General features: G+C 52.4%; 1 protein-coding gene across 2 annotated transcripts in view; it reads left to right on the top strand.

Moving 5' to 3' along the window:
* The first annotated feature begins 306 nt into the window (after positions 1–306).
* OLFML2A (olfactomedin like 2A) overlaps positions 307–17,848 on the top strand; it is a 33,263-nt gene continuing 15,721 nt past the window's right edge. For both annotated transcript variants that reach the window (XM_073314188.1, XM_073314189.1), the window contains exon 1: positions 307–467. In XM_073314188.1, the coding sequence (XP_073170289.1) occupies positions 405–467 (63 nt within the window). In that variant the 5' untranslated portion in view covers positions 307–404. The remainder of the gene's footprint in view (positions 468–17,848) is intronic.

Here is a 17,848-nt window from a genome sequence, read left to right on the forward strand (position 1 = left end):
GGGGGGATACGGGGGGACACAGGGGGGCGGGGGGACGGAGGGGCCACGGGGGGACGGGGGTAGGGGGGACACGGGGGGGCGGGGGTAGGGGGGGCACGGGGGGCCACGGGGGGACGGGGGGACGGGGGTAGGGGGGGACACGGGGGGGGCACGGGGGGACAGGGGTTGGGGGGACACGGGAGGGGCACGGGGGCCGGGCAGAGGCCGGGCTCCGAGCGCGGCGGGGCGGGCGGCCGGGCGGGGCCGGGCCCTGGGCTGTCACTCGCGGCTCCGCCTCCCGCTGCCCCGACAGAGCCGCCGGGAAGCGGCCGGGCAGAGCCCACGAGGCGGCCGAGAGCGACGGGCTGCGCCGCCGGGCCGGCCCCGCAGCTCCCGCGGCCGCCGCGCTGGGGCCCCGCCGGGCCATGGGGGCGCTCGGGCTGCTGCGCCTCTCGCTGCTCGCCGCCGCGGCGCGGGCCGCCAGCCAGGTACCGGGGCCGCGGGCTCCTTCCCCTCCGCGCGGGGCGGGCGCTGCCGGCGGGGCCAGCCCCCGGGCCTCGCTCGCTGCCGGCGCGGGTCCGCAGGGGGCTCGGCCCGGCGAGGGAGGGAGCCGGGCGTGTCCCGGCTGCAGCCTTCCAGCCGCGGGCGCGGGGCGGGTTCTCCCAGGGCCGCCGCGGCGCCTGAGAACCGGGTCCCGGGAGGCTGGCGCGGCTCTTGGGGGCTAGCGGCCGTGGGGGATGGACGCGGGGCGGGACGAGCCTGGCTGGGCTTGGAGGACGGGTCAAGGGAGAGGCCGGTGCAAACGCCCCGACAGAGAGGGGGAAACCACCCCGGAGTCCCTCAGTCAACACGGGGTGTCTGTGCTTTACAGACAAATGTGTTTATAATTCACACCAAGGTGCCAGAAAGGCTCTTCGTGCCGTCCCATCGCAGCTCTGACGTTACTTCTCTCATCCCTCTGGGCTGGGTATTTTCTGCTTCCCACCTTAAACCAGATGAGCTGAGACCCTAATGAACAATCTGTGAGGTTCTCCCGTCCTTTATATACCCAGGGCCAGCTTCACCCCCAGAGCCCCTTCATTGGCTGCGTGAGAGCCCCCGCCTGCCCTGGGGTCCATGCCAGGCCATTTTCACTTTTCAGGTCTCAGTCTGTTCAGACTGAATCACCGAAGTGCAGATTTGGGGCCAGTGAATTCCAGTGGGATTTAGTAGGTGCCTTGCCAAAGACAGCTGTGAGCCAAACGCTTCTCACCCACCCACAAAGCTTGAGAAAGAGGCTGTGGTTTGGGTTAATGGCGCCACATAGTTTGTAGCCCCAGCGTTCCCACTCTCACCACTCCCTGCGCTGCCCCAGAAAGAGCTGCAGGAAAGCCTGAGCCCTGGCATAAAATGCCCCTATGCGGCCTTCTCCCAAGCAGCCGAATCAGGGCAGTTCCACTGCTTTTCATCCCACCTTGGGCACCAACACGAGAGCATGTTCACGTGAAGCATGACTTGCCCCATGCCCTATCACTGGGAATCGGATTCTGCCTTTGGCTGGATTCATTCGACGCTGTCTTGTCTGAATGGCATTGCATCGGGCTCGGGTGACTGGCCAAAGCTGCGCTGTGAGCTATTCTGTATTCGTTCTGTCCTGGGTTGTGCTGAGACCCGCACCAGCCCAGCAGACCTTCTTCCTTTATATCTGCACAGCAGCTCCTGCTGCCCCGGCTCAGAGAGCAGCTGTGGTGCTGGAGGGATGATGATCAGACACGTAAGGGGTGGTATGGAGTCACTCAGGGAGTGCAGGGTACAGGTTTCTGGCTGCCCAGAGTAAGAGAGTCCAGATTAAGCCCAGGGCAGGCAGCTATTTGCACACACATGGTCTGTTGGCTCCTAAATGCATGTGGGAAACCCTGAGTGAGGATGTTCCAGTCACTTCAAAAAGAACAGAAGCAAATCTTGGCTGTGCTTTAGCTTGATGACCTTAATTGTGCTCTGAAGGAAAACTGGTAGGCTCAGCCCCTTGTGGGGAAGGAAAACCTTGTATCACATCTTGGGACCTCTTTGTGGCTCATGAGTGACCAATAGAAGTTCTGAAGCTGTCTAGCTGTCCTTGGAAGCGTAAGCCCCACACAAGGTCATTCACGAAGAAATACAGTGCATCCCTGATCCCTGACCTTGGCCTCTAGAACCCCCATCTTCCTCTGAAAAAATAACATTGTGGAGGCTAGACCTTCTTCTTCAGTTTAAGTGAAATCCCGGGGCTGTGTGAAGAGCTCACAAGTCCCCTACACAGCAAGCCCAGGCAGTGTGGAATGAGCTTTCTTTGATTGTGAAACAAACCCCCTGCTCACACAAGGTTTTCTTATGGGGAGTGGGGGGGAAGAGAAATGTTGGAAGCTGCTTAAACAAACTGTGCCTGGAATTGAACTCCAAGAAAATAATCCCACTATCAAAACATGCCTGCTGCTGGTTGTGCAGAATTGTGAGGTGAACTCTTTGTTGCAGTGATTTGGCCCTAGCAAACATTTAATCTTACTGCCACCAGCACAAGCTTGAATGAAAGGAGTGTGTGCACATCCCGACATCCACAGAGGACAGAGTGTGGAGTTGAATGTTTGGTGTGAGACCAAATTCCAAACAAAGTTAGAATCAGCATAGTGGCTGCTTGTCTGCCAAGTGTGTATTTGTCTATCTGGAGATGGCGGCTACCCAGTTTGCATGTGCAGAGATGTAAAAAGAGAGTGAGAAGCTGGTCGTTAGATGTTAAGATGGGGACGTTGGTTGGGTTGGAAAGTACCCGGATCCCTTAGTACAGCGGTTCTCAAACTGTGGGTCGGGACCCCAGAGTGGGTCCCGACCCTGTCTTAATGGGGTCGCCAGGCCTGGCTTAGACTTGCTGGGGCCAAAGACTGAGCTCCACCCCCTGGGCTAAAGCCCAAGCTTAGGGCTTCAGCCCTGGGTGGCGGGGTTCAGGTTACAGGCCCCCTGCCTGGGGCTGAAGCCCTTTGGCTTCAGCTTTGAGCCCCCCGGTGGTGGGGTAAGGCTTTGGCCCCTCCACCCAGGCCACCCACCTTGGGTGGGCTCAAGCTTTGGTCCCTGGGGTCATGTAGTAATTTTTGTTGTCAGAAGGGGGTCATGGTGCAATGAGAACCACTGCCTTATAGTTGGGGTCTGCAGTTGTAAGCTCTGTTATTAGACCCTTTTAATGTCAAAACAGAATGGCCTGCATCCTGAGACACTTCCTCTTGGGGGACGGGGAGAGTACTGGAGATGGGAAAGGTCTGTGTGGAGAGGAGCCAGACGTGAATACCAGGCACGCTGTTCTCTGGCTTTCCCACTGCCTGTCACTCTTAAGGAGCTGCTGTTGTACACGGACACTGCTCCAATCCACGGCCCAGGACATAACAACTACGCCACAAGAAGCTGTGCGACGCGGCAGAGTCCTTACAGAAATCCCAGCACTGCTGAGGAGAATCACAATAGCCAAAGACCTTCCCAGGACAATGATCGTCATCAAGCTAAAACACGGCTAGTGCTGGTGTCTGTTCTTGCTGAAGTGACTGGAACATTGCTAACATGGGCTTGCGGGGCTTGTTTCAGAGGGAACAGGGACTTTGGATGAGCTTTTCAAAAGAGTCCACCCACACGCTGGTGAAGTGTGCACCTAGCTGCCAGAGGTGCCTTTGAAGATCCCATCCTGCTGTTTATTAAGGACTTCAGTTGCTTTTCATATGAAGTTAATTAAGCTGAAAACTGCAGCCATAAGAATATTCTTCTCATGTGATTTTAATAGGAGTCAGTCATTGGCCATCCACATGGGTTCGGATTTAAATATTGTCCTTCCTCAAGGGCCTGCAGCATCTCAGAAGAAACAGCATGCCCCCCTCATGCAAGGAGCGTGTTAGCCTGTGGCAGGCTTTGCACACAGATGGGTAGCCTGTCTTGCACTCAGGTGTTTCAGCTTGTGCCCTATTTTTCTGGCTAGCCAGCTGGTAACCAGATGTGTCACTTACAGACGTTTCACAGATAGCCAGGATTTAGTCCAGGTTTCAGGAATAAACGTAGTTGTCCAAGCTGCCTTCCTGGGTACCTCATCCTCTGAAGCATAAGTCAAAAGATGACAGGTGTATAAACAGGGAAGTTTTCCAGATTCCTCTTTAAGGAATCCAGGCACTCGAAGTTGGCTGCACTTAGCAGATTCTCTTTCTCTGTAACATTCGGCTTCCTTATGCCCAGCACAAAAGAAGGATTCTTCTGCAAGGTAGGCAGATGGAGTGAGTCTGGAGGGTCTTGCCCCACATGGACTGGTGAGAAAAGGCCTGAGCTTTCCCTGCGCTCTGCAGCCCTGGGGAACGGCCAGAGGACGCCATGCAAACTAGGGCGGTGCTGCTGCCTCTTCTGGTGTCATTGAGCATGCCTCTGTCGCACTTAGTCTCTCCCCGAGTCCCTGGTGGCCATGATGACATGGCGTTGAAGGTTTGTGCCAAGCCTGTGTGTGAATGCTGGGTTGGAGGTGGAAGTGAAAGAGGAGAATGACATGGTTCCCGCCACATGAGAACATCCTTCCAGCAGCGCACAGATGCACAGGATGGGAGTATAACTGCTTGTCTTTATGCTACAGAAGTGTCAGCACAGTGTTTGTTCCTTTCAGGCAGTCCCTGCCTGTGGAATAAAAGAAGCTGGGGGAGATTTCATTGCTAAGGGTGCCTCTCAAAGTAATGTCCGTACTGAGGACTGATGCTAAAAGGCTGCAGAACCTAAACACCACTCAGCTGGCTGGAGGACTCCAGTGAATCAGCCCTGCAGTAGAAAGGGGAGAACCCTAAATACAGTGGAGCTCCCCACCTGTAACTTCTCCAGAGTGAGGGGCATCTGGTCTTCTGCTGAAGAAGGCAACATTGTAGGTATCTGCAGCAATGAGTGGCACACAGTAAAGAGGGGGCACCAATTAGTTGGATCCACTTCCAGCTGCATTGCTCTGACATTTACACAGGATGGAGAATTTACATCCCACGTAACAAAAACCCACCAGAAAGCCCCCAAATTCTCATGTCTAGAGGACACAGGACAAAGCATTGTTCTTACCCAAGCTCTTACCCATGTCTCATGTGATACCACGGTTACTGCTGGAGCATCTCTATTCAGGAATAAGCAAGCCACAAAGATGGGGCGGGGAGGGGAATGGTGCGATAGTGAATTGCAGGGATCAAAAAGGATGAGAACTTCTTCTTACTAAAATTAGTTGGACGCTGTCCTGTGTATAGACCCCTTGTACACCCAGGAGGCCTTTCCGACTGCCCATTCTCTGTGGCTTTGCAGTGAGAGGCGTTGCAGAAGGGTTTCTTTCAACACAGCTACATTGTCTGCTGGCTTTTCCTCAGCAAATAATACAAGTAGCCACGCGAGCAACATGTAAGGGACAGAGCCTGAGTTGCTTCTCTTTCTTCACTGTCAGTTTGAACAGCTTGACTTTGCAAGTGCTCAACCTTCCCATCAAGGGAACCCTGCCCAGGGCACACTCTCTCCCTCCTTCTGTTTCAATGTGAATCTGAGTATCATTTTTTTTCTGTTCCTGGGCAGATAAATCCAGCCTGGGATTCCCTTGCCACCAGGGATGACAGCTGGCTAAAAACACCTGCACCCGTGCAGGACACCTTAGTTTTTCCCATTAACCACCCAAGTCGTTCGGAGTAAGTGGCATGGGAGAGTATCCTACTCCACATATCTGTGGCTTCCCAGACTTGCTGTCTGGCTCAGTTCTTTTCAGTCATATATGCTGGTTGTATAGGAAATAAGCGGTCTGCGGCTGGCTCTCAGAAGGAATGGTTTGGGCCCAACAGCGGCACTGCTTACTCCCCAAACATTCGTTGTTGAAAAAAGTTAGGTCAAATTTTTCATTTGTGCAATTGGGTTTGGCTCCCACTAGCTTCAGCAGAAATGGCATCTGTTTATGTTAGGGCCCTTATGGTTTAACGACCTATCTGCATGTTATTGGGGAGAGGGGGGCCTTTAAAACAACCATCTGAACACAGGGTTCGGGTTTATAGTGATATCAGCTGAGCTCAGCCCCTCTGCAAGTGCCCACTGCAGCCTTCCAGACACCTCTGAGCGGGCGATGTGACCAGGAGGGGGCTGTGCTCAGAGATGGATTCCCGGGTGGGTGCAATGCACTGCAGCTGAGTGACCTTTGCGGAATAAACTTCAGTGAGTTGGGTTTTTTTAAGGCTTCCTTGTTTATAGGGAGGCCTTGTTGTATAAATAGAACACATGGTTCCTGTTGAAGGAAGCTGTTTAAAAGGCAAAGCCTTGGTTCCTATGTAAAGGAAAGCAGAATGCCCAGTTCCCTACCCAGAAGCAGTTTACACAGCAAAAGTAGAGGGGGCCAAAGCACAGCCAGAGGCAGCCTTTGAGGGTCCTTGGCATCGCTTGCAGTCCCCCTCCTCTTTGCCAGAGGTGCGGCCAGCGGAAGCTACAGGGCCCAGTCTGCCGAACTCCATCTTGACGTGAGCTGAACAGTGTTGTCCATTGTCTGTGCTGAGGTATGGTAGGAAGGGCTGCGGCAAATTTGGTGCAGCCCTTGGGCACCTGGCAAGTGGCCCTTGTGTCTCTCAGCTGGAGAGAGCTTGGGGGCCCCAATCCAGGGAGCAATTTGCTAAAATACAGGTTAAAAAGCACTAGGGGTGATGGCTGTGGCCAGCTGTACACTACAGACATCTGCTGGCAATGCTCTGTTGGGCAGGGCCGTCCCTTACATAGTGTCTCTAGCACGGTGGGGCCCTGATCTCAGCTGGGTCCTCTGGTGCTCTTGTAATGCAAGTAATAACTCACTAAGCTTGCTCCTGGGCCGGGGGGCCAGCGGGAGGCCTGTGCCTCACTTAGGGCCCACTGAAGAGTGTTGGCTGGTTTGGCTCTCCATTCGGGGATGAATTTCACCCTAGAAAGACAAAGCTGCCAAGGAGATCTAGTAGCAAACAAGGGCAGCCCAGCCCAGCAGTGAGAGCCAAGAGCTGCAGCTCCATTCCTCCACTGAGAGTGGGTGGGTTTAGTACAGGAAGCTGGAGTCGTTCCTCTCTGGAGGTGTTAATTGAGGCACCACATCCATCCTGACGAGGGGCGGGATCCGATCCAGATGTTCCAGGGGTATTCCTTAGTTTCAGCTCTGTTTGGTGTTGGAAATGGGCTCTAAGCAGGAAAAACGGGAGTTCCCAGCGTACCGCATTGGCACTGAGTGTGCAGCGCTGGAAGGAAAGCTGGCCTCCGGTGGGATCGCACATGCAAACTGATCCACATCAGTCAAGCCCCCATGTGAGATGATGGACAACGCTGATTAAAGCAAAAATAAATAACCTCTGAGAGAGTGGAAGGAGCACTGGCCGTTTGTGCCAGGAAGGACGAAACAGCCCTCTGCGGGATTATGAATCGTCATGGCTGTTTATACAAACAGTCCCCATTGCCATGGGGAGGGCAGAGGTCCACGCACAAGGAAAATATTGGAACCTTGAGAAGTTGTGTTTGTGTAAAAGAATCCCATTGACCAGCTGCGTTATCCCATCTCTCCCCCGCTGCCATTGTCCTCCTCCTGCTACACTCCTGGCAAGGGGCTTATTAGATCTTGTTAAAATTTACAGTTGTCCCGTCAACCCGATGGTTTCATTTTATCCAGTGACATGTCCCTCACTGTCCTCCTCTTTTCTGGGGTTTCCAGATGAAAAGGGGGAGGCTTGTTTGAAATGCAAAATACAGGAAACATTTTGTCTCTGTTTAATGAATGAAAGCTCCTGGCACTGCAGTTTGTTTACTAGAGATTGTGGGAATCTTGCAGACGTTTTCTGTGCTGGACTGGAAGACCCAACCACGCAGGGTAAAGTAATCCCTGGGTTACAATTTCTTGGCCATGATGATCTCAGTGATAGCGTAAACATGGTGAGATTGGCATGGAAATAGGGAAGGGCTTTACATATGAGTCATAGCAATAAGGTCACTGCTACTTAGGATCTGAGCCCTGCTCTGGCTGTTTTAACGAGTCCTGCCTGGAGATAGGCTGAAAGAGTTCCAGTGAGTCTGAGGTTTGTATGTTGTTCATGGATCTGCCTTTGTCAACGTCACATCACCTGCTACGGGTGGGCCCAGAAATCTGGAGAACTTCCAAACACCTACCTCCTGCCCGCCTGGTCTGCAGACGTTCACAAGGGAGGGAGGGGTCTGATGGAAGGGGATCTTGGGGTGAAGGGCTTGTACTGGGACTTAAGACCCCAGGTCTGTTCCCAGCTTTGCTGCAGACTCCCTGTGAGACCCTGGGCAAGTCATTTAATCGCTCTGTGCCTCAGTTTCCCATCAGTAGCATGGGGATAATAATGCACCTTTCCCCCCCACCCTTTGTCTCACTAGTCTCTGCAGACTGTCAGCTCTTCAGAGCAGGGCCTGTGTGTCTGTACAATACCTTACACAATGGGGCCCTGAGCTTGGCTGAGGCCTCTAGGGGCTACTCCCCCAGTGACAATCAGTGTCTTGGAAAGGGCTCTTATTACCTTATAGTCACACACCCCTTAGAATTCCTGTCCCCCAGGTGAGTTCAGTTCTTATTACCAGTGTGAGCTACCCTCACTTTGCTCGGCCCCTGTGAGAGCAGCCGGATGTACAGGCTTTCACTGTTTTCTCAGCCAGGCATTAGAGGAGAACTCCAGATAGGTGCGTTGTGATTTTGCTCCCCTAAGGAGCCAGGCCCTGGTCAAACAGCCAGCACTGCCGTCTGTGCTACATAGGATTCAGGTCAGGCGGCTTTCTGAGCAAAGCCCCTAACAAAGCTCACGCCGTTTGGGGTCGTTTGATCCCCGATGCACTCACTGACCTAATGCGAGTGTTCCTGTAAATGTTCTCTCCCATAGTCAGGGCTCGTGGCACTGGTGGAAGCTGTATACACAATGTCGGTAGGTTTTAGTCACATGTAATGAGGGACAATGGAGCCGCATTAGATGGTGACCCTGTTGTCGCAGTGTTGTTTCCAGCACTATGTCCTGGCTTTACTGCCTCAGCAGCTTAAATCATTTAAGCAGACAGAGTGCTTGGAGTCACACCCCAGAGCAGTTTCACATAACGTGAGATTACAGGGAAGCAGCCCGTTGGCGCTGTCTGGCGGATGTGATGCCTCCGGGACTGGTGTGTGAAACAGTGGCAAACCCTCGCTGGGCTGTCCCCTGGTAATGGAACAACGGCAGAGGCAGGCAATCTGCTCCAGCACCGATCCTGGTGGCGGTTGGCTCCTGCCACACGCACGTGGTGAGAAGGTGCAGGTAGGTGTCTTTGCTCAGCACCCAGGCACTCCATGATCCTGCCGTTGTTTGCCTTTGGGTGCTGCCCAGCGAGGGAGACATCACTTCAGTCACCTTCTGACACCCGGTGCCCAGTGGCAAGAGGAGCAGAACGAGCCGGATACTGGGCACAATGTACATTCATTTCAAGGGTAGCAGTGGAACACTGCGGCTTTGCTCTGCTGCCCCCAGGAGCCTGCACCAGCCATCATCCCACTGCCAGAGCACTGCCCTGGGGTGCTTGGCCAGGCGTGGATGCAGGACTGGGCGCTCCGTGCACTAGCCAAACAAGGGTGGGTTGGCTCTTTTAATTCAGTAGAACAGGTGGCGGGATGGCTGTCAATGGCATGTAGCAGAGGAGAAGGGGCCAAAAAGCCATGGCCAGGTACCAAAGAAGGTGGAGTACGGCTAGATTTGCCATTGGATTAACTCCACTGGCTTCTGTGCAGTTACTCTGGGGATGGATTGGCCCCAATAGGGATAGCTTTATTGGTTACCATGTGGTTGTTTGTAAAGTTATTATATATTGCATGCAAAAACCTACATTAAAAGGTTTCAAAGTCAAGCAGCCTCAGATCCTCATCCCAGTCCCAGTCTCCCTAGCTGCGTTATCTCAGTCTCCCAGCCCAAAGTCCCCTTCCCTCCTCATCCCAGGTGATGTTACCCGTTTACAGCATTTGGGAGGCCAGTCCACTTCTCATGTCCACGTTTTAAAGAGTATTACTTCCCCAGCCTGGGCACCATCCCTGCCTTCCCAGGTCTCAGACTCTTCTGCATGATCCGCCCCTTGTTTGCTCTTCTGAGCACTGCTTTGGCTCCAGTCTCTTTGTAAGATTTTCAAGCAGATGCATTTCTGCCTGTCCGAAGTTGGCTCCCATCTCACTGGTGAGTGCCCTGCACTGCAGCCCGGTGACAGATGCTGTCGATTTGAAAGGCCCCGGCTGTTGGGACTGCGCAGCCAAGCTCAGCTCAGCCCCTTTCCGTGAATCCTGCCTTTAAAACATGTTTGCACATGCACATCTGCATCAACCTCCCTCCAGAGCACACACATCCCCCCTCCAACGCACTGCCCCACAGACACTCCCGGCTACTTACACCGTTCTGCACACACTCTCAGCTACACACACAAGTACTTGCTGATTGAGGCCTCCACAGACACAGGGCCTCACTCAGACACCAACATTAACCTCCCCACGCTGAAACACACACACATATGCGCACACACCACACATGCCATCAAATCTCCACATTCTCTTTTGTAAAAATTAAATACATTTTAAAAGCTGAGGAATGTTTATCCTCCTCCCTGAAACACTCTGACATCGTTCTTAAAGATCCTCCGCCGTAACATTCAGTGGAATGGCAAGGGCATGAAAATCCCAACAGCTGCTAGGAGACTGGTCTGTTCCTGGCCAAGGCGGGTTTGGGATCGACGTGCCGCAGCCTGAGATGAAAGGTCAGGGCGTTTCCTTTATGCTGAGCAGCGCCGTTCATAAGGGCTGTTGCTACGGCACCACGTCAGCAAGCTTTGTCCAGCGGATGATGATCAGCCTGGATGACAAGTGGGCTACATGCAGATTCCAGCTGTTTACTGGGGGTTTTATCTCTCTTCTGAGGACAAGACTTAAAGTTAGTTTGCGAGACTTGGCAGGAAGTGGCTCCTCATTTAATACTCTGCTGTGCTTAATCTCTCTGCTAGAAAGGGCCGTGGGCTTGGGCCAGCTGTGACATTTGAATCTGAACCAAAATTCCCCGGAAGTTCGGGTCCATCTCTACTCAGCACTGATCATGCTAATGCTCATTGTAGATCTGCTGCTCGGGGCAGCCACAGCTCCTCAGATCCAGAGCCAGGCCTCACCCTGGCGCCCATTTAGAAGCTGGGACCTCCCTCTCCCATCTACCACAGCTCAGCACACGCCTGCTGCTGCTGCCACCTGGGCTCACTTGTGGGCTGTGCTGGGGACAGCTAGCGCTCCAGGCCTGGGCACTCGGATGCTTTGGACAAGGAGGGGACATTTGTACAAGTCTTGCTCACCCCGGTGGGAGGCTCTAAGCTCTGTTCCTGCTGTCAGCTGAGAGAGATTCTCCCCTAAGGTTAACCAAACCAGAGATGTTGCTCTGGGATGAGCCAGAGAGAGCCAGGACAGAGTCCTCACAGTCATGGAAATGTCCGACTGGAAGGAGCCTTGAGAAGTCATCTAGTCCAGCCCCCTGTGCTGTGGCAGGACCAAGGAAACCTAGATGATCCCTGACAGGAGTTTGTCCAGCCTGGTCTTAAAAACCTCCAATGACGGGGATTCCACAACCACCTTTGGAAGCCGGTTCCAGAGCTGAACTACCTCTAGAGTTAGAGAGTTTTTCCTAATATCGAACCTCTCTCTCCCTTGCTGCAGGTTAAGCCCATTGCTTCTTGTCCTAACTTCAGTGGACATGGAGAACAACTGACCACGGTCCTCTTTATTGCAGCCCTTAACATAGTTGAAGACTGTTTTCAGGTCCCCTTTCAGGTTTTTTTTCCTCAAGACTAAGCATGTCCAGTTTTTTAACCTTTCCTCATGGGTCAGGTTTTCTCAACTTTTGATCATTTTTGTTGCTCTCCTCTAGACTCTCTCCAGTTTGTCCACATCTTTCTTAAAGTGCAGCGCCCAGGCTTGGACACAGTGCTCCAGCTGAGACCTCACCAGCACTGAGCAGAACAGAACAGTTACCGCCCGAGTCGTGCATATGACATTCCTGTTACTGCACCCTAGAATGAAGTTAGCCTTTTTCACAACCACATGACACTGCTGACTCCTATTCCGTTTGGGATCCACTCTAACCCCCAGACTCTTTCCACAGTACTGTCACCTAGCCAGTTAGTCCCCATCTTGTACTTGTACATTTGATTTTCCTTCCAAAGCGAAGTGCTTTATACTTTTCTTCATTGAATTTCATCTTGCACTTCACAGGCTGCTTGATGTATGATATGAAGGCAGAGGGCTCTATCCAGCCCCGCTGCAAGCTGCCATAATACCGCTGAGATCTGTGGTTGAACCTGGCCCAGTGAGAGTGACCTCTCAGGCAAAGGACATGCAAGGAGCCGCTGGTATAAAGACATCTGTTGCAGAGGAAGCTGCAGCTGGCAGCAGCCTTTAAATTCTGTCCTGTGTTTGTTGAGGGAGCCAGGGAATGCTGAGCCCAAGCCCAGCTCTGGCACTAGCCTTGCTCAGGAGTTGGGAGGACAGAGATGAGCAAAATATTCGCCTCCTTTTTCCTTCGTCCATGAACTGATAGGAAAATTCTCTTCATGGTTTGGGGACTCGCTCCCCATCCCCAATGGGCTGGAGGCAGTGTTCAGAGTTTGAACTTGGATGTTGGACGTGGTGCAGCTAACCCGGGCAGCTCGAATGTCAGTGGTCTAATGTCACAGTCAAATCTGCAGTTCAGAATTTGAGTGGAATTCACCGCTGGGTCGGGGGACAGATCACAGCCGGGACGCTGCTAAAATCCCACCAGGCCGAGGCACTTTGGGATGTAGTGGGACATAGGTAGTCCCTAGATCTTGTGCTGGCTCAAGGCAGCCTTCATGAATATCCGAGCAGTTGATCTAAGCCTTAGCCTTTGTGCTCCAGTGCCTGACAGCCCCTCTGTTTCATAAATTCATAGATACTAAGGTCAGAAGGGACCATTATGATTATCTAGTCTGACCTCCTGCATGACGCAGGCCACAGAATCTCACCCACCACTCCTGCGAAAAACCTCACCTATGTCTGAGCTATTGAAGTCCTCAAATCATGGTTTAAAGACTTCAAGGAGCAGAGAATCCTCCAGCAAGTGACCCATGCCCCATGCTACAGAGGAAGGCGAAAAACCCCCAGGGCCTCTTCTAATCTGCCCTGGAGGAAAATTCCTTCCCGACCCCAGATATGGCAATCAGCTGAACCCTGAGCACGTGGGCAAGATTCACCAGCCAGATACTACAGAAAATTCTTTCCTGGCTAACTCAGATCCCACCCCATCTAACATCCCATCACAGGCCATTAGGCCTATTTACCATGAATATTTAAAGATCAATTAATTACCAAAATCATGTTATCCCATCATACCATCTCCTCCATAAACTTATCAAGTTTAATCTTAAAGTCAGATAGATCTTTTGCCCCCCACTGCTTCCCTTGGAAGGCTATTCCAAAACTTCACTCCTCTGATGGTTAGAAACCTTCATCTAATTTCAAGTCTAAACTTCCCAATGACCAGTTTATATCCATTTGTTCTTGTGTCCACATTGGTACTGAGCTTAAATAATTCCTCTCCCTCTCCGGTATTTATCCCTCTGATATATTCATAGAGAGCAATCATATCTCCCTTCAACCTTCTTTTAGTTAGGCTAAACAAGCCAAGCTCCTTAGTCTTCCTTTGTGGGAAGCAGATACAAAAGGGTCACGAATGCCATCCAGTCGGAGCTGGGCGTTGAATGCTTAAGAATTATTTGCCTGAGGCTTTTTCCCACTGTCCCCCCATTCCACATGATCCTTCACCGGAAGTGCTGGATAGAGCTACAGGTTACTAAGTCTGCGTTTTCTCCTCTGGAGTGGCTTACACTGGGTCACTCTGAGTGACGCTCTTTGGAGACTCGCCTGTCCCACATGGCTAGTCCTGTTTTCCATGTGGTCTCTTGGCACTTTTCGGGATATTCCCTTCGGGCAGCTCAGTCACTGCTGTTCCTGCTGTCCACCAGGCAATTCCAGTCTCTGGACAGGCCTGGGTTTTCCCATGACTGTGGAGAGAAGATGTGCACATCTGTTTCCAACCCCCTGGGAGTGCTACTGTGCTGAAGCACATCAGCAGTGAAGCCCGCTGTGTGGAATAATTTCAGCATTGTAGCTCAGCACTCCGGGAGACTTGCACCTTTTAGGTCTGGCCAGTTAGCCTCAGTGGGGTGGGGAAGTGTCAGGAAACGCAGCATTGTTTAAAGGCCCTGTGAGGCCTGAGTCTTGGGAAATGCAGGTCACTTGGGGATTAAGAGGTGGAAGTTCCAGTGAGCTCTTCAAAGGTCAGTAAGCAACCCTACCAATTACTGAGCCTCGCTTCTTTATTATTTTAAGGGGATGGATCTCACTCTGGCTGCTGCACGATTTTGCTGTTGATTACAGCACGAGTCAAGCGGCTTGTTACATACATAACTCATGAAAAATGTCAAGTTTTATGTAGCACGAGGTGTGGCTTGGGGAAACCTAACAAGGATTTGGGGAAAACACTCTCTGACTGTGCATGGACTGTTTGCAGGAAGAGCAGCTGTAATGGACCCAGATCCCTTATTCAGAGGAGCGGCTCTTGTGCCGCGTTCCCACAGCAGTTTCAAAACTGACAGGGAAAGGAATTCCAATCCTCACCCCCACAAAACACACACGTGCACACACGCACACACCCCTGCTCCCCTCGGGGAAATAGTCTGTCACGCACCCTTTTGTAACTTGGCCATAATTGCGATAAGAAAAGTAATGAAGGTTGAGGGCATGGAAACTTTTACACCCCATTAACTCCTCTCCCCTCAAACATATTAGCTCAGTGGTTTGAGCATTGGCTTGCTAAACCCAGGGTTGTGAGTTCAATCTCTGAGGGGGCCATTTAGGGAGATCTGGGGCAAAAATTGGAGATTGGCCCTGCTTTGAGCAGGGGGTTGGGCTAGATGACCTTCTGAGGTCCCTTCCAACTCTGATATTCTATATGGCCAGATTCTCTGCTGCACAGTGGGCCCAGCTCCATTGACTTCCTTGGAGCTGCACCCACCCCAGCTGAGAACCTGCTTATGGCTGGGGAGACCCTCCAGGCCACGAGAACACAACGTGAAGAGGCTGGTCTCTGTCCTTGGCTGGGATTTACTCATTCACCATTGTGAAAATTACCTGGGTGCCAACCCAGAGCTGTGTGTGAATTGAGATGCTGTTGAGGAATGCAGAAAGATTCCGACTCCCTCCTGCCTCTGCGCTGGTCCGTGAGGTTTCTCTAGCAGCCTTCGCTCTAGTATCTCTTGCCGCTGAACAGTATTCTCTATAAACAGCCGTCTGCAGGGCAGCCTTGTGCCGCGGGAATGAATGCAATGTGCATCAGCAGCCTCCACACCCGCTTCTGCTCCTGGGACCCTGGCATCTCCTGAGACTAGCCAAACCTTTCAAAGGTGCAGTGCCCTTTGCTGGGCATGGCTGGCTGCCTAGCTGGCTTTGAGAGTTACGCAGCAGTCTGAAAATGGGCCTTTATCAATCATACCTGCTCCCTACAGTGCTGGAGCCGGAAATGCCATGGGCCTGCAATGGGGTTACCACTGAAAAATGAGCCCCTGCATGAATGGGTAGGGGCAAGTGCAGCTCCATTGATTCCAATGTGCCAGGTCTGACTTTTCTCCAGTGCACAAGCGCTCAGCCCCCAGCAACTCCCATTGTTCTCAGTTTGGAGGTGGAGGCGTTCTCCAGGGTCCCCAGTGGGATCTGCTGGGTGCTGAGCTCTTTTGAAAATATGGCCAATAGTTTTTGTTCCTGCTGGCCCTGCCGGCCTCGCCATGGAAGAGGCACTTGGATTCTGCCTGCCTCGCGTGTGCCAGCTCCCTGCTGCCTCCTGAACCCGTACGGCTGGGCCCAGGGTGTGCAGCAGAAGGGTTAGGTCAGTCGAGGCTCCACCACTTGGGCTGAGCCGGCAGCTGGGAATACCTGTCAGAAGCTGAGGGGCCGCTGATGGGGGATAAACCTGGGGCACTGACATGCCATGTTTTCTGGATCACTGGCTTGAGCAGAACCAGACTTTAAACATGGTCCTGTTGCACTGAATGCTTTCAAGCTAAACCGCCCGCTCTACATCCTCTTCCAGTGTCACAGCTAGCCAGCGAGGGCAGCAGTTTGTTCCGCCTCCTACAGATCATGTGAGGAGCTTTTCCAGGCCAGTAATTGGAAGACGCTTGAATGTGGCTGATTAGGCCGCAAACCCCAAGCCCTGTGTGATTCGTGTGTGCGCACACATAGAATCATAGAATATCAGGGTTGGAAGGGACCCCGGGAGGTCATCTAGTCCAACCCCCTGCTCAAAGCAGGACCAATTCCCAGTTAAATCATCCCAGCCAGGGCTTTGTCAAGCCTGACCTTAAAAAACTCTAAGGAAGGAGATTCTACCACCTCCCTAGGTAACGCATTCCAGTGTTTCACCACCCTTATAGTGAAAAAGTTTTTCCTAATATCCAACCTAAACCTCCCCCACTGCAACTTGAGACCATTACTCCTCGTTCTGTCATCTGCTACCATTGAGAACAGTCTAGAGCCATCCTCTTTGGAACCCCCTTTCAGGTAGTTGAAAGCAGCTATCAAATCCCCCCTCATTCTTCTCTTCTGCAGGCTAAACAATCCCAGCTCCCTCAGCCTCTCCTCATAAGTCATGTGTTCCAGTCCCCTAATCATTTTTGTTGCCCTTCGCTGGACTCTCTCCAATTTATCCACATCCTTCTTGAAGTGTGGGGCCCAAAACTGGACACAGTACTCCAGATGAGGCCTCACCAATGTCGAATAGAGGGGAACGATCACGTCCCTCGATCTGCTCGCTATGCCCCTACTTATACATCCCAAAATGCCATTGGCCTTCTTGGCAACAAGGGCACACTGCTGACTCATATCCAGCTTCTCGTCCACTGTCACCCCTAGGTCCTTTTCCGCAGAACTGCTGCCTAGCCATTCGGCCCCTAGTCTGTAGCGGTGCATTGGATTCTTCCGTCCTAAGTGCAGGACCCTGCACTTATCCTTATTGAACCTCATCAGATTTCTTTTGGCCCAATCCTCCAATTTGTCTAGGTCCTTCTGTATCCTATCCCTCCCCTCCAGTGTATCTACCACTCCTCCCAGTTTAGTATCATCCGCAAATTTGCTGAGAGTGCAATCCACACCATCCTCCAGATCATTTATGAAGATATTGAACAAAACCGGCCCCAGGACCGACCCCTGGGACACTCCACTTGACATCGGCTGCCAACTAGACATGGAGCCATTGATCACTACCCGTTGAGCCCGACAATCTAGCCAACTTTCTACCCACCTTATAGTGCATTCATCCAGCCCATACTTCCTTAACTTGCTGACAAGAATACTGTGGGAGACCGTGTCAAAAGCTTTGCTAAAGTCAAGAAACAATACATCCACTGCTTTCCCTTCATCCACAGAACCAGTAGTTTCATCATAAAAGGCGATTAGATTAGTCAGGCATGACCTTCCCTTGGTGAATCCATGCTGGCTGTTCCTGATCACTTTCCTCTCATGCAAGTGCTTCAGGATTGATTCTTTGAGGACCTGCTCCATGATTTTTCCAGGGACTGAGGTGAGGCTGACTGGCCTGTAGTTCCCAGGATCCTCCTTCTTCCCACATTGCTCTCAATTACTGGCAGCCTGCTCAGGTTTTCAGCCAGGGAGGCAAGGCTGGGACCGAGGAAGGGCAGAGGGATCTGACAGGGTCTGTTGGCCCCGCATGCTCCTCAGAGAGGTGCCACATTGGAAACCTTTGGAGTCTGCATTCCCATGTAAGTGGCAAGGGGGTGAGGAATGTGGAGGACACACAGCTTAGTGCTA

This window comes from Lepidochelys kempii, chromosome 16 (assembly GCF_965140265.1).
Source record: "Lepidochelys kempii isolate rLepKem1 chromosome 16, rLepKem1.hap2, whole genome shotgun sequence".
NCBI lineage: Eukaryota > Metazoa > Chordata > Testudines > Cheloniidae > Lepidochelys > Lepidochelys kempii.